Raw genomic sequence first — 15,058 nt, forward strand, 5'->3', positions numbered from 1 at the left:
TTGCTAAAGGTGGTTCATGGTTTGCGCAACACAGTGGTGAATTTTCAAGAGTTTGATTTAAATGAAAATTCCTTTTATGCAGAAACACTACAGGTACGTCCCCTTTTCATTTCTCTTTATGATGTTAAAAAGTTCCTTCCAGAACCCCAGAATATTTGGTCTTCTCCGCCAAATAGGGATTGGGTCTCCTCAGAGCCCACATTTGCACCAGTAGATTTCTACTGTTCTGGGAAGTATCTTGTTTGATTTGTCCAGTGTTGATGTCCCAACCTCATCACTTTATGTATGATTACATATGTTGGATGGACTTGTGGTATCTTGTATTAGCCCTTAATATTATTTCCCACTTCTCTGTTCTTCTCCAGGAACTGCCAGTGATGTCTTCTCACATTGGTACTTAAATCTCCATTTTGTATTGTCTAAGGGAGTTGTTAGAAAATGATACAAGGGTGTGATCTGTCTCTCAAATAGTTTATTGCCTAGTTGCTTCTGCCTTGTGTGTTGGGTGTAATGCCAGGTGTCTAATTTTTCGTCTGAATCATTCCTCTTCTGTCACCTTGAATCTTAATCCGTTTTCAAACTACCTACTCTACTGTACTTCCATACCTCCATTTCTTGCTATATTCTCGATTTCATGCAGGTGAAAGGTCGTTGTTGAAGTATAGGGATGTATGCAGTGAGGAATATGCTATAAGATGTTTTATTGTGGCCACTGAATCCCATACTTGAAAAAAGGTGCTAATGATGTGGGTGTTGTATTATTTCTCGGATTTACAGAGTTTGGTTTTTGTTCTTGCATTCCACTAAGTTCCGCCTGCTACCCCTGGCTGTATACTAGGTCGGTGTTTGCAGGGTTTTTTTCTGGTGCCTTCTTTCTAAGCTGGGCTGCATTGTAGTAATCGCATAGGTATCTGAAACGAATATGTGACGTTTTTCCGCATACAAATACCCCGCATACCATCATTCCGCAAAAGTTATTCCGCAAATACTATCACTCCGCAAATTAACACAACGCAAACTTTTACAACAAATATACATTTACCACGCATGCCTTTACAACGCAAGGGCATGCATTTAAAGGTATACTCATTGTAAAGGTTTTAAAGCGAAGTACCCTACCCTACACCCTAATGTAGTACCTCTGCACCACCCACCCTCGACACAGTCCTTTTCCTACATTTACACTACCCAGCCGACCGCCCAGCACTACCATAAAGCATTTTTCTTCCCTACACAAACACTACAACACCACCTTAATACACTACCCCAGCATGACCTTACACTACACAAACACTACCACACTACCCTAAACCCTAATTCACCACCCCCAGCATGACCCTACACTACGCAAACACTACCACACTACCCTAATACACTAACCCCAGCATGACCCTACACTACCCAAACTCTACAGCACAACCCTAAACCACAACCCCCAGCATGACCCTACACTACAAAAACACTACAACACTACCCTAAACCCTAAAACACTACCCCCAGCATTACCCTACACTACAACAGTACCCTCCTAAACCCTAATACACTACCCCCAGCATGACCCTACAATACACAAACTGTACAACACTACCCTAAATCCTAAAACACTACCCCCAGCATGACCCTACACTACGCAAACACTACCACACTACCCTAAACCACCACCCCCAGCATTACCCTACACTACACAAACAGTACAACACTACCCTAATACACTAACCCCAGCATGACCCTACACTACACAAACTCTACAACACAACCCTAAACCACAACCCCCAGCATGACCCTACACTACTTAAACACTACAACACTACTCTAAACCCTACAACACTACCCACAGAATGACCATACACTACACAAACACTACCCTAAACCCTATAACACTACCCCCAGCACGACCCTACACTACACAACCACCACAACACTACACAATCACTACCCCAGCACAACCCCCCACCTCCCCCAAAAAAACCTTCTCTCTCTCGTCGTGGTTCCACTCTCCTCCTGGTTCCATCCATTTTTTTTTCTCACTACGGAAGTGCATTTACCATACATGCCTTTACAGCGAAAATTGTTGTAAAGGCATGCGTGGTAAATGCACACGCGTCGTGAAAAAATGCGGAGTGATGGTATGCGAGGTCAAAGACCTCTCGGAGTAATGGTATGCCGGGTCAAGGTCCGCGGAGTAAAAGAATCAGAGTAAACGTTGATTCTATGTCAGGACTGGAGGCGAGGATTATGCCTTCTTTCTTCACTTTATTCCATTAGCAGCAAGAAGGTAAACAAAGACTACGTTTCCCATGAACCATAGGGGAAAAAGTAGGCAAGAACAACAACCAATCAAAACAGTCAATGTCCAATCAGGGGCAACCAGCCCAATATAGTCCTCTGTCAGTAACCATTCCTCCTCTTTCTTCGCTGCTCCGCAGCAAACATAAGTACTCTTCAGTTCCTTATACTGTCTAGTGCTTTCTATTAATTTAATTGCTTTAGTCTTCTAAGTGGTAGCGGTGTTGCTGCGCTTGTTATATGCTAGCGCTGTGTGGCGCGCTGTTCTTGTGGTGGTTCATCATTCGCGCTGTGTTTATTTTAATTTAGGTCACGATCGCTTCCTTGGTAGGCGTTGCGGGTGACTGTTTGCCCCCCTCCCCACCCCTTCGCGGGGGTTCGTTCCGACGCGTTTTCGTGTGTTTGTTTTGCTGCCACGGGGTTGAGTTTTCTCAGCCCTACGCGGCGCGGATGCTGTCTTGGCTTCGGCGGACCTCCCGCCACTAGAGAGCGCGGAGGTCATCTGGAGCGCAGCGCGACGTTTGTTCCTTCTGTGGTTTCAAACGTCACGCGCGCGTCCTGTTGCTGAGGCCCCGGTCTGAGGAAGACGCCGTAGGTCTGTAGCGGCGGGAAACGGGTCATTTACCGCTGCCACCGCGTTGCTTGTGTGAACGCTCCGCCACCAGAGAATATAGTTAAACGGTGGCGGGGTCTGTACTACTGCTACTGACGCCTCGGAAATAAAAGAGAAACCGAGGTCCTGTACCGCCTGTACTAGGTTCCAAAAGGGGACAAGTCCCAGACCGGTGAGCGCCCCTCTGGCACGGGGGTGTGTTGTATACTAAGTTGCCAGCAGTGTGTCCCCTGGGATCCAGCCTTCCCCCCGGTTCCGGTACCTTTGCCGCCCCTACCTGCAGCTGCCACCCAGCTCGTTATTTCATAGGGCCACAACCGAGGCATGTGTGGTGCCACGCAGAGTGTCAGCACTACCTGCTGCTTGAAATGACCGTCCTCAACAGAGGCAGAGACTGTTTTACCGTCAGCTCCCTCTCCAGTAGGCGCTGAGTCATGGAGTATTATGATGAATACCCCGAGGAGGAGGACCCCCTTGCAGGGATGCCTGGGGGGGGGGGGGGGGATGCATTTTACAATGCTGTGGATTCTTCCATCTATCAGGCTGTCAGCCAGGCTATGTCCCCCCTCGAAGACAGACTTTCCTGTCAGATTGCTGATGCGTTTTCGCACTTGGAACAGCGCATTGGGCCCTCCGCTCCGGTGACTTCCGGTTCCAGGGACATCCCCTCCAGCCAAGCGCCCCCGGACGTGGACGCTTTCGAGCGCTTATGCCAAGCTTTCATGGATAGCCGAGCTGGCCTGCCGGCTGCCCTTCCTGCTCCTCCACCTCCGTTGCCTCAACCCGCCGCGGTTTTCCCCACAGGCGCCCCTGACACTGATCCGAACACCTCCATTCCGGGGCCTTCCTCAGCTCCAATTCCGGTCCTTTCAGATGTGCTGGACCCGAAGGATATCGTTCACCCCCGCTCGTCGGAGCGGGCTCCGGGAGACAAAGTGGACGCTTACGTGGCAGAGCACATCCGTCGTACTTTGGAAAAGGAGACCCAGAATTGCCTGAGGGCAGAGTGCCCCCACCCTTCCTTAGAGGGCAAGGTATCCCTCACTCCTGAGATCGACCCCAGGATGCATACCTTCCTGCAGAAATTCATTCCCGACCCGAAGAAGGAGATTGACAGGTCCTGGCGAGCTTGCCAGGGCAAGCTCTTGGACGTCCTCGGCCCGGCTACGAAAATCCTGGACATGGCCAAGGAAGCCAAAGAATCAGGCTCTTCTATTTTTTTCGGCCGTTTTGTCCAACTGGGCTCAACGGGTCATTGTCTTCTTGGGTAATGGCAATTGCGCGCTCTCTATTTAGCGTCGTAGGTCACTACTTGTCAAGGTTGACCCAAAATTAGGCGACCTAGCAGACTCTGAGGCCAGAGCGGTGGCCCAGGGGGACCTATTTGGCGAGCCTTTCGTTCGGGAGCTCGGCAAGTTCGTGAACACCTTCACTTCCCTGGACAGGGCCCATTCCATGATTTGCAAGGTGTTTCCCCATGTTTTTCGCGGGGCCGGCAGAGGCAGGGGCCGCTCTGCCGGTTGCGGTCACCAGCAGGGTAACCAGAGAGGCCCCGGTCAACAGCAAGACCAGTCCCAGTTTGGAAATTTCTATCCTACGAGAGGACGCAGAGGAAAAGGAAGAGGATACCGTGGAGGTTCCACCAGTACAAACCCCGGCGAGTGTTCACCTTTTTCCCCCTAAAAGGCTTGGAGGGCGGTTGGCAAGTTGTGTTCAGGCTTGGAAGTCGCTCACACGCGATGCGTGGGTTCTCCAGGCTGTGCAGGGGTTCCACATAGAGTTCATGGACTCCCCAAGGCAGCTTTCTTCCCCACATCTTCTCCACTTTTCAGATTGAGACGCCGCTCTGGTAGACGAAGAAGTTGCCTCTCTCTTGCGCAAAGGCGCCATTTCCCTGTCTATCCGTCACCCGGGGGGGAGGAGAGGGGGTTTAAGCAATATCTTAGTGGACAAGACAGATGGCGGCAAACGGCCAGTCATAAATTTAAGCGCCTTCAACGAATGGCTGGTGTATCGCCATTTAAAAATGGAGGGGATTCATCTCCTGCGGGATGACCTTCGTCCCGGCGATTGGATGGTCTGCTTGGACCTCAAGGACGCTTATCTGGTGATCCCTGTCTTTCCTCCGCACCGGAAGTTCCTACAGTTCATGTGGAGAGGCTGCGTTTACGAGTTCACCTCCCTTCCGTTCGCCCTCTCGTCTGCACCATGGTGTTTTATCAAGGTCCTCAAGCCAGCGGTAGAGTTTCGGAGAGCCAGGGGGGTCAGGATGATCGTTTATGTGGACGACCTTCTATTGATGGCCTCCTGTCCGCGCCTGGGAGTGCAGCTTCAGATGGCAGTTGCTCACCTCCAAGATCTTGGGTTTGTGATCAACAAGGAGAAATCTCTCTTGCGCTGACCCAGTCCTTTACCTTTTTGGGGTTCGTCATCGACTCAACGTCCTCCACTCTCAGTCTTCCGGCAAAGAAGATCTCCAAGATCCGCCACGAGTTGCACCGCGTGCTGGCCAAGAGTCTCCCCGTCGGATAGCGCGGGTGGTGGGTCTCTTGTCGGCCTCCATCCAAGCCATCTTTCCGGGCCCTCTTCACTACAGGGCTCTGCAGCGCCTGAAGGCGTATTTTCTACGGAAGGGGTTCCCCTATTCTGACAGGGTGAATCTGACACCCGAGGTGACGGCCGAGATTCGGTGGTGGTTGGACCACATAAAAAAGCCTGGAACTGGCGAGCGATCTTTGGTTCTACCACTGATCTAGTGATCAAGTCCGACGCCAGCAGACTAGGCTGGGGTGCCCGCTGCGGGGATTTGTCCACAGGAGGATTGTGGTCTCCAGCAGAACAGAAGTTACACATAAACTGTCTGGAGCTTTTAGCAGGTTTGTTCGCCGTACTGTGTTTGACCAGAGACTCAGTACAGTCTGGCGTACTCCTGAAGATGGACAACATCTCGGCGGTTCGGTATGTGAATCACCTGGGCGGGACCAGATCCAAGGCCCTCTCGGATCTGGCGGCGAGATTCTGGCAATATTGCCTGGACAGCCAGATCTCGGTCACTGCCGAGTACCTCCCGGGCCGGGAGAATTTGGAGGCAGACTTTAAGACTCGTCATTTCTGGGATTCCAGCCTGTGGAAGCTGGATCAAGCCATTTTTCCCGCCCTGAAAGACCACCTGTGTCCGTTATCGACGGATCTGTTTGCCTCCCATCTAGACCACCAGGTTTCCTGTTTTTTTAGTTGGAGACCGGATCCCCTGGCGGCGACCACGGATGCGTTCCTCCAGGATTGGAGCCAGGAACGGGGATACGAGTTTCCTCCCTTTGCAATGATGATACGCTCCTCGGCTCAGATCCGCAGACAGGAGGCAGATGCAGTCCAGATCTCCCCTCTATGGAGGTTGCAAGTGTGGTTTCCAGTTCTACTGGAACTTTCCTGGGATTTTCCAATCCTACTCCCCCAGTTTCCTGCTCTTCTCATGAATCCCGAGGGGAATCCTCACCAGCTGATATTGGCGGGGTCTCTGTTTCTCATGGCGTGGCGGATTTCCGGGGTAGATGGGAAACCCCGGGCCTTTTGAGAGAGGCTGAAGACCTCATCTCCAAGGCTTGGGTGGCCAGTACGGTTAGGCGATACCGGTCCGCATGGGGCAGATGGTCCTGTTGGTGTATGCAACGGGGTTACGATCCCCTGGTCGCCGACGTGGTTGCCTTGGTGAATTTCTTGGTGCAACTGACCTCTGATGGCCTGGCTTACCGCTCTATAAATTCCTTTCGATCAGCGATTTCGTCTGGTCACCTCCCTGTGGATGGTACTCCGGTGGGGGAACATCCCCTGGTCTGTAAGCTGCTACGTGGCATAAGATTCTCTTTGCCCCCGGTGCCTCGTTATTCCGCCCTCTGGGACGTTAATCGGGTCCTTATCCTTTATCTTTCATGGCAACCTAACCGGTTTCTGTCACGGAAAGAGTTGTCTGCGAAGTTAGCTACGCAGCTTTGTCTGGTGTCATGTAGACGTGTCTCTGATGTCCGGGCTTTAGACATTTCGGGAAGGATTTTCTCGCCTGAGGGTGTTACCTTTACTCTTCAACGACGCACTAAGTGCCATATCAGGGTCATTTCTTACCCGCCTTTCCTGACTCTCCCAAGTTGTGCGTGGTCAGATACCTTAAAGCCTATGAGGAGATGACGGAAGAATTCCATCCTCCTGGGGAACGTCAGCTACTGATTTAGCTACGGAAGCTCTTTAAAGCGGTTTCATCGCCCACCATTGCCAGATGGGTTCGGAGGATAATGCAAGAGGCTGGTATTAATTTGCGACAGTTTGGCGCTCATTCCGGCCGCGGGGCAATGGCATCGAAAGCCTTTGGCTTGGGTGCCCACCTGGAGGATATCCTTAATGCAGCTGATTGGTCTTCGGACTATACCTTTAAGAGATTCTATTTCAAACCAGTTCTTAATATGGCTCAACTGGTTGTGGGCAAGCTTTAAACAAGCAAAATCCTCTCCTCCAGTCCTGACATAGAATGAAAAATTTCCTAGCTATCGTAACGGAAAGTTTCAATTCTATTAAGGACTTGGAGGCGAGGATTATCCCGCCCATTGCTCCTGGAGGAGACCCGTATTGGAGTAAGTCGTTCTTTTTCATGTTCTTGCTGTTTCTGCATTACTTTCCGGTGCTATGTGTAATGCATCCCTGTCATTTCAGGTTCGGACGCCCAGAAACCAGATGTCTGAAGAGTGTGGGACAGCTGTTGTCGCGCTCAGAGGAGGAATGGTTACTGACAGAGGACTAGATTGGGCTGGTTTCCCCTGATTGGACATGAACTCTGTTTTGATTGGTTGTTGTTCTTGCCTACTTTTTCCCTATGGTTCATGGGAAACGTATGCAAAAACAACAGTTGATGGACAGAATGCAGAACAATGTCATACATTCACCCCAGTACAGAGATCTGGGCCTAAATCCATCGTTTTTTTGCACTCCACACCACCCCAGTTCAGACATTGTCATATGCAAATCAGCTCTGACCCTGTGCCTCATGGGATAGGTCCAGCCCGAACTGCCAAACCATGTCTTTCCTGGACCGGAATCAAGCATCCTAGGACCAGTTTCTGGCTATCAGCAGTCTTCAGCCAGGATAGTTTAACTCCAGTGGTGTGGAGAGCATGGGACTCACGTCTGAGCATACCCATCCCACAAGGGGTGACATGCAAAAACAACAGTTGATGGACAGAATGCAGAACAATGTCATACATTCACCCCAGTACAGAGATCTGGGCCTATCATGGGAAACATAGTCTTTGTTTACCTTCTTGCTGCTAATGGAATAAAGTGAAGAAAGAAGGCATAATCCTCGCCTCCGAGTCCGTAATAGAATTGAAACTTTCCGTTACGATAGCTAGGAAATTTTTCATTACCATCTGAAACCCAGGCCACCCTTGTGCTTGATGGATCTTAAGCAACTTTAACGATAGTCTTGGCTATTTGCCGTACCACTCAGAATCCACCAGGTCCATTGTAGGGATACAAATCACTTCTTCCCAATTTGAGTAAGGATGGCCTGGAAAGCATATAGTAATCTATGGATAATCAACTTAATATCCAAAATTCTGCCTAGCTGTGAGATAATGCATTTTTCCAATATGGAAAATCCTCTTGTTTCGTGGAAGAGAGTTATGTTCGCTTCGTAGAGCTTATGTCTCTGTGGTATGATGTTCATCCTTAGATACTTCACTGCCGGCTCGGATATTTTGAAAGGGATTTTTTAGATCCTCTCTCGACATATTCTCTAAATTCATCCATATAAAGACAGATTTGTCTTTATTTTGTAACTCCATACCACTTTGAATTTATAACGAATAGTCATGACGCAGTGAAATGAGTTGGCTGCATCTGTTATTTTCACCTTTACATCATCCAGTAACAGGAACAGGCGATGTTCTTCCCCTAAGATTGGCACCTCTTTAACCACTTGGCTGCTAAGGGTGTTCGATGAGCTCCATTGACTTTCCATTGAAATCAATGGAAAGTCCATGACGAGTTACCCTTGTCATTAGCGCTGAAGGGGTTAAATGATGCAGAGCTATGTATGGCTATGGCCAGTGGTTCCATTGCCATTGCAAACAAAAGTGTTGGCTTCAGGCATCCCCTGCCTCGTCCCTCTAGAAAATGCAAACATGTTTAAAGTGTACCTGATTTACTAAGATTCTAGGCTTCGATTGGTGATAGGATGCAGGGTAATTTTCTTAACTTCTCTTGGGTCAAATCTCTACATGGTTTCAAGAACGCAGCACCAGCTCAACTTGCCAAACCTTTTCTGCTTCTAAGGCTGACAATACAATTCGAAGTTTTTTTCTAATAGAATTTTCAACAAGGTAGGCTATCCTTTTGTATTATTAAATGTTTGATGTCCTTTAATGGAGCCTGCCTTCTCCCGATGTAGTGAAGTCTGGTAGAACCTTGGTCGGTCTGTGAACAAATCCCTTCATCTAATGCTTATTATCAGTGTTAAGTGCGACGAGTCAGTATCCACTACATTGTAAGTGGACTTTACAGGGTTTGGGGAGCATCATCTAAACTTTAGGCAAATGGTTAGTAGAACTTGCAAGAAAAGCTTATCTGGTCTTGTGGCTTTAAATGATTCAAACAGTTTTACTGGTGATAAAATGTCCCCCTCTGCTATTGATAGGGTTGCAACCATTCCAAGAGAAAAATACCGGTCAGTTAAGCTAGTCTGGTAAACGGTTGAAAAACATACCCAGTGTAGGCTGATCAGTGCACCAAAACGCAAGTTAATACTGCTTCAGCGTGGGATAGGACAAAAAATACGATGTCAGTCATTGGACCCAGTTAAATTAGCCTGACGCTTCCTTATGCAGTTGTCAGTTCAATGCCTGAACACTGCATGAGCAAGGGTCCAAACAAATTAACTGGATCCCATAACAGTTTTCTTTAAAATAAGCAATTTTCAGCTGACCGGTCCCTGGACTGTGAGATGCATTCGTACAGTTTCAGTTTTTATGTTCATTTCTATATTTTTCCATGGAGTGTTAAAGTTTTAGATTTCTTTAACCGAACAGGCTTTTATTTTAATAAATATGCCACAAATTTTAATCGGCAAGCAAACGTTTACTAACCCATTTGAATGAATACTATTTTCTTGTACTTTCAGACCTTGTTTTGATTCTTGTTACAGTAACTACAAATATGTTAAATTGTGTTTTTTTTTTTTAACTGTTGTACTAATGTTTTCTTAATATTAGAGCTGAAACAAAAGGACCATCTCTTCAGCCTTTTCACAAGATTCAGAGACGATCTACATTCAACTTGGGCAGAATGGTCAGTTCTGTTATTTTCAGTAGCAGTTATTATTATAGTAGTTTATGCTCATTTCCAATATTCCAGATGTTTATGGAAGCTGCTTTCTTTCACAAAATGTTGAATTATCATTTTTGAAATACAACATATTTGCTTGATTCATTTCATATCAAGACTGGGAACACCACAGTGCATTACTTGTTTCTCCTTAATGCTACATGAAGAGCAGCAAGCAGTTACATTGGAAAAGACCAAGTAGAGTGCTTCTCTTGATCTTGTTGTAACCCTGTGTGTTCCATAGTAGTTCTATCACTGTGCTGTTTCTTGGAGAGCCTATACTTCGCTGCCCTAGCGTGTTGGCCTTGGTTGTTTACCTACAGAATCATTCACAAAATGATATCTGTGTGCAGTTGTATCATGCGCTTTGCCTTAGATGTGAATTTCCTATGAATTACTAGGCCTCTGCCTATTTACAGGACCTAATTCAAAGTTCTTTTTTCTGTGACTAAGCGTGCTTAAGCCTGGGAAATTTATAAGAAACTTTCATTCAGTGGCATAAAATACTTTTGTATCTGAAAGAGACAATTAGTTTTAGATTCCTTACCTTGTGATTTACCCGCAGGTATCAGACTGGATCCGGAGAATTTTTTCGTCAGCAGTACCCCTGCGCATCATATGGTGGGGCCGGTCGGCTCAGCGTTCATCGTTGGCGTCTTGGTTGCCGGGATGATGTCACGGCAGCTACTTAGATGTTGCCCTTGCGTGCTGACGTCAGTTCTTTCTTTTTTGACACCAGCCAGTGCAGATCCGGAGAGAGCGGTGCCTCCACTCACTTTTTGACTGACTTTTGATCAACTTTTGTTGACACTGTTTTGAGTCTCAGCTCCTGGTGCGCGTAGGGATGCCCGGTTTTAAGGCTTGTGGTTCCTGCTGACGGTTGATGTCGGGGACAGATCCGCACCCCGTGTGCCTGTTTTCTCTGGAACCCGACCATGACTCCAAGGGGCCAGAGGAGGCCGGGCTGGGCCACCCCCCTAAGCTGCACTCATGGGTAAGCGCAAACATCTGCGCAATGAGGGACAAGGGGCTAAAGATGCTAAAGTTCCACGTAAGGCAGACACCATAATTTCCTACCTAACGTCAGCAGAAGGCGCTATTAACCAAAAAATCGCAATTGCCGAAAAAGAGCTTGAACTGGAAAGGGCAAATGATTCATCTACCCCAAATCCACCACTTGTTTCTACAGAGGACTTGTGTGAGCGCGCACATGTTGAGGCGCTAACTCGTCAGGAATCTGCGCTTCAAACTTCCCTGTTAGTATCTGTAGAGGGACCCAGCTCTAATGAACCCTTAACTTCGGTCAGACCAAAGACAACAAAACGTGCTGGAAAAGTGAATCACCTGCTTCACGAACAGGACCATGACATTCTTACAAATTTGGGGGATAAATGGAAGAACTGTTCAATGCACGTTTAGAGCCTCTGCTGGTGGGTATTGGCAAAGACATTGTTGATTGTTTGAACACATGTGTAGCTGGTCTACTTAAGAGGTGCGAGAAAATTGACTCCTTTATAAAAGAATATCGCAGCCTAGAGCGCCACTCGGCGATTGACCATAAGACTGTTGAGAACCAAGATACAGAGCGTATGGTATGTTCAGGGTTAAATGACCATCCAGGGAGTTCACGCCCTTATGTGTCTCACAAATCTTTGTCACCATCCACAACCCTGGATGCTGTGAGAATTGGCACCGGAAATCTCACAACACATCCAAGAGTTGTACCTGCTAAAATGAATATTCATAAGAAACAAGCTCTGTGTCTCAACACCATCAATATCGCACTCCAGTCCAGTAGCCCCAGGTTACACCTCCCACCGGATACAGCCCCCTTTGTGGCAGTGTTAACGGGGGTCCCACCTTTAGAACAAAATGGGAGAGAGTCTACTGAGGACCTCTTAGGTAAATCTAGGGAATGGTGCAGACACTACTCAAGTGGGGAGAGTGACATAGCACCTTCCATCATCATGGCCAGAAGGGTGGGGTGGGTAGGACACGGACCTAAGAATATCACTGGGGACTGTATTGTTGTAAACTTTTGTGGGAGAAATGTTGCTGAAAGATTGTTCTGGGATGGGTCTGACCTTATAAACAATGGAATTAGACCATTACCTCTTGGTTATTTCTATCCTCCACGGGGTAGTCAGAAAACATGTTTCCCAACCCAGAGATTAACAGTAAAAAGAGTTACTCCCACCATAGGACCGTGTGATTTTGCTAGGCACCCCGAGAGTGGTGTCTCTGCCTTTCCACCTCAGCATCCCCCCTCACCTCCTGTAGCTTTGCAGATTCCCAAAGATACACAGAGCGGGGGCTTGCCATTGTCAAATCGTTTTTCACCCCTGCTTCAGTTAGAGAACTCTGATTTACTACACAACCCATGTGGCACTAAAAACATGATTGCCTCTAACTTGACCATGGAAATACCTGTAGAATCCTTAGCTGGAACATCGCTGGTAGTAGATCGAAAATTCATGATGAGAACTGGGTGGGCTTTGTTACATCCTTTGACATAATAGCCCTCCAAGAAACCTGGGATACAGCAAACAGCTTTTCTTTAGATGGGAACGTCCACTTTAGCATTCCCGCCAAACCTAGCTTGGCGGGGAGGGCAAAGGGAGGACTAGCCCTATTAATCTCATTGAATATGAAAGGGATAGCAAAACAGCTAGAGACAGGCTCTCCACACTGTTTAGCAGTAGAACTGCTGGTTGCGAATTCCCCCACTGTTTTATTCATTAATTTTTATAATTCACCAGACATTGTCAGTTTAAATAAACACTTAGAATCTCTTGGGGAATTCTTAGATACGTACAGAGCAGCACACAACAGTTTTGAGGTCATCCTTATGGGTGACTTCAATATAAACCCATGCTGCTTGGAGTGTACTATGGAAGATAACGGGGGGGGCCACCTTACTCGTTGCCCACGCACTTTGAACATACGAAACAAGGGGAAGCTTTGGAGAGCCTCCTGGCCTCCTTTAATCTTTATGAATCAGGTTGTTGTGCAGACGGGCCTAGACCCCCTACGTTTAAAGGTAAAGACACAGGATCAGTTATTGATTATATTTTTTTTATCTTCCTTTGTTTTGTCCATGATTTTAACCTACAGGGTAGAAGACTCTATTCTTAGTGACCATAACCCCGTGATATTAGAGGTTGCTCTAGGGGGGTTATTGGATTTTAAAGACACTCGGGCATCATGTGCCACGGACCTGACAACAAAAGATCAGGGTAGGAGGCTGAAATGGTCCAAAGTGACTCCGATCACCTTTCTACAAGATGTTTTGGCCAAAGTTGAAGTGGAGGTTGGTATTTGCCTTGATCGCGCTGGCTCCAATATCAGGAAAACCAAGGCATTTAATACAATATGCCAACAAGTGAACACTGACTTAATAGTTAAAACCAAACCAGGCGGGCCAAGAGGAAAAAGATGGTTTGATTCAAACTGTACCAAGGCACACTCCGCTCTTCTAAAAGCTCTGAAGGAAACACCTAGAAACAGAACACATATAGTTCTCCTTAGGAAGCAATATAAACAGGCCATTCAGGGTCGCAAAAGTCCGATTAAGGAAGAGGCCTGGAGTGACCTGCAATCAGAGGTTTTGCGGGATAGTTCTAAATTTTGGGCGGTCATCAATCAGCCCTATTTTTCAGGGGTGGAGAACCAAGGTGTGGAATGTATTATTCCAGATGAGCAGTGGATTGCCCACTTTGGAAGCATTTATAGCCAGTCAACCCCTGACCCACTCTGGAGTCTTTTCTCTTCCACCATGTAGGGCCAATTTTGGCCTTTGGGGAGGAAGACGTGGAAAAAGCTATAAATGAGACACTTAAAAACAAGGCCCCGGGCCCGGATGGGGTTCCTGCGGACTTATACAAGTGTGCACCGAAATTCTGGGCCAAGATTTTGACCAATATTTTTAACGCCTCAAGAGAAAACAACTTTCCTGAGTCCTGGGCAAGGTCTACTATTATTCCGATATTTAAAAAGGGCCAAAGGGGCGATCCTGCCTGTTATAGGCCTATTTCCCTAATAGACTCTGCCGTTAAAATCTTGGGCAGAGTCATCTTGGGTAGAATGACAACATGGCTAGAAGGCAGAGGAACCCTGTCTAGTGCCCAGTACGGCTTCAGGGCTAAAAGGAGTACATTGGATCAATGTTTAAATCTTCATCTGATCATCAGCAAATATACAACAGTGAAGGAGGGGGCCTTGTCCATGGCCTTCATGGACCTCTCCTCAGCATTCGATCTGGTCAACAGGTCGAGGCTGTGGAGGGTCCTCTTGGACATGGGCATCGACCCTCCGTTGGTTGGTTTTTTAGCTGACCTTCACTGCGGATTACAGGCCTCCGTCAGAGTTACTCGGGAGGGGAGGTGCACCAGCCACTTTAAATCGGAGAGGGGGGTGCGGCAAGGGTGCATCCATGCCCCCCTCCTCTTTACACTATATATAAACGCCCTCGAGTCAGCCAAGGCCACCTCAACGGTGGACGTTCCGCGTGCAGGGGAGACCAATATCCCGGTCCTCTTGTACGCGGACGCCGCCGTTCTCTTGGCACGTACAGGTGTGGCCCTAATCGACTATTGGCCTCTTTCGGCGACTTCATGACCTCATTAGACCTGAAAATCAATACTCAAAAATCCCAGGTCATGATTGGCGGATCGACCAGCAGGAAAAAGAAATCAATAACATTTTCTTGCACAGGCAAAGAAGTAAAGAGGGTCCCAATCTTTACCTATCTGGGGGTCATTTTTGACGATAGAGGAACCTGGGGTGCCCAAT

General features: G+C 47.7%; 1 protein-coding gene across 6 annotated transcripts in view; it reads left to right on the top strand.

Annotated features, from left to right (window-relative positions):
- LOC144827727 (UAP56-interacting factor-like) overlaps nt 1-15,058 on the top strand; it is a 523,921-nt gene that overhangs the window by 163,929 nt on the left and 344,934 nt on the right. For 4 of the 6 annotated variants that reach the window (XM_078685931.1, XM_078685929.1, XM_078685933.1 and 1 more), the window contains exon 5: nt 10,150-10,231. In XM_078685931.1, the coding sequence (XP_078542057.1) occupies nt 10,150-10,231 (82 nt within the window). The remainder of the gene's footprint in view (nt 1-10,149; nt 10,232-15,058) is intronic. The other 2 variants (XM_078685930.1, XM_078685934.1) reach the window with 1 other exon arrangement.

The sequence above is a fragment of the Lissotriton helveticus genome, chromosome 4_1, assembly GCF_964261635.1.
Source record: "Lissotriton helveticus chromosome 4_1, aLisHel1.1, whole genome shotgun sequence".
In the NCBI taxonomy this organism is placed as follows: domain Eukaryota; kingdom Metazoa; phylum Chordata; class Amphibia; order Caudata; family Salamandridae; genus Lissotriton; species Lissotriton helveticus.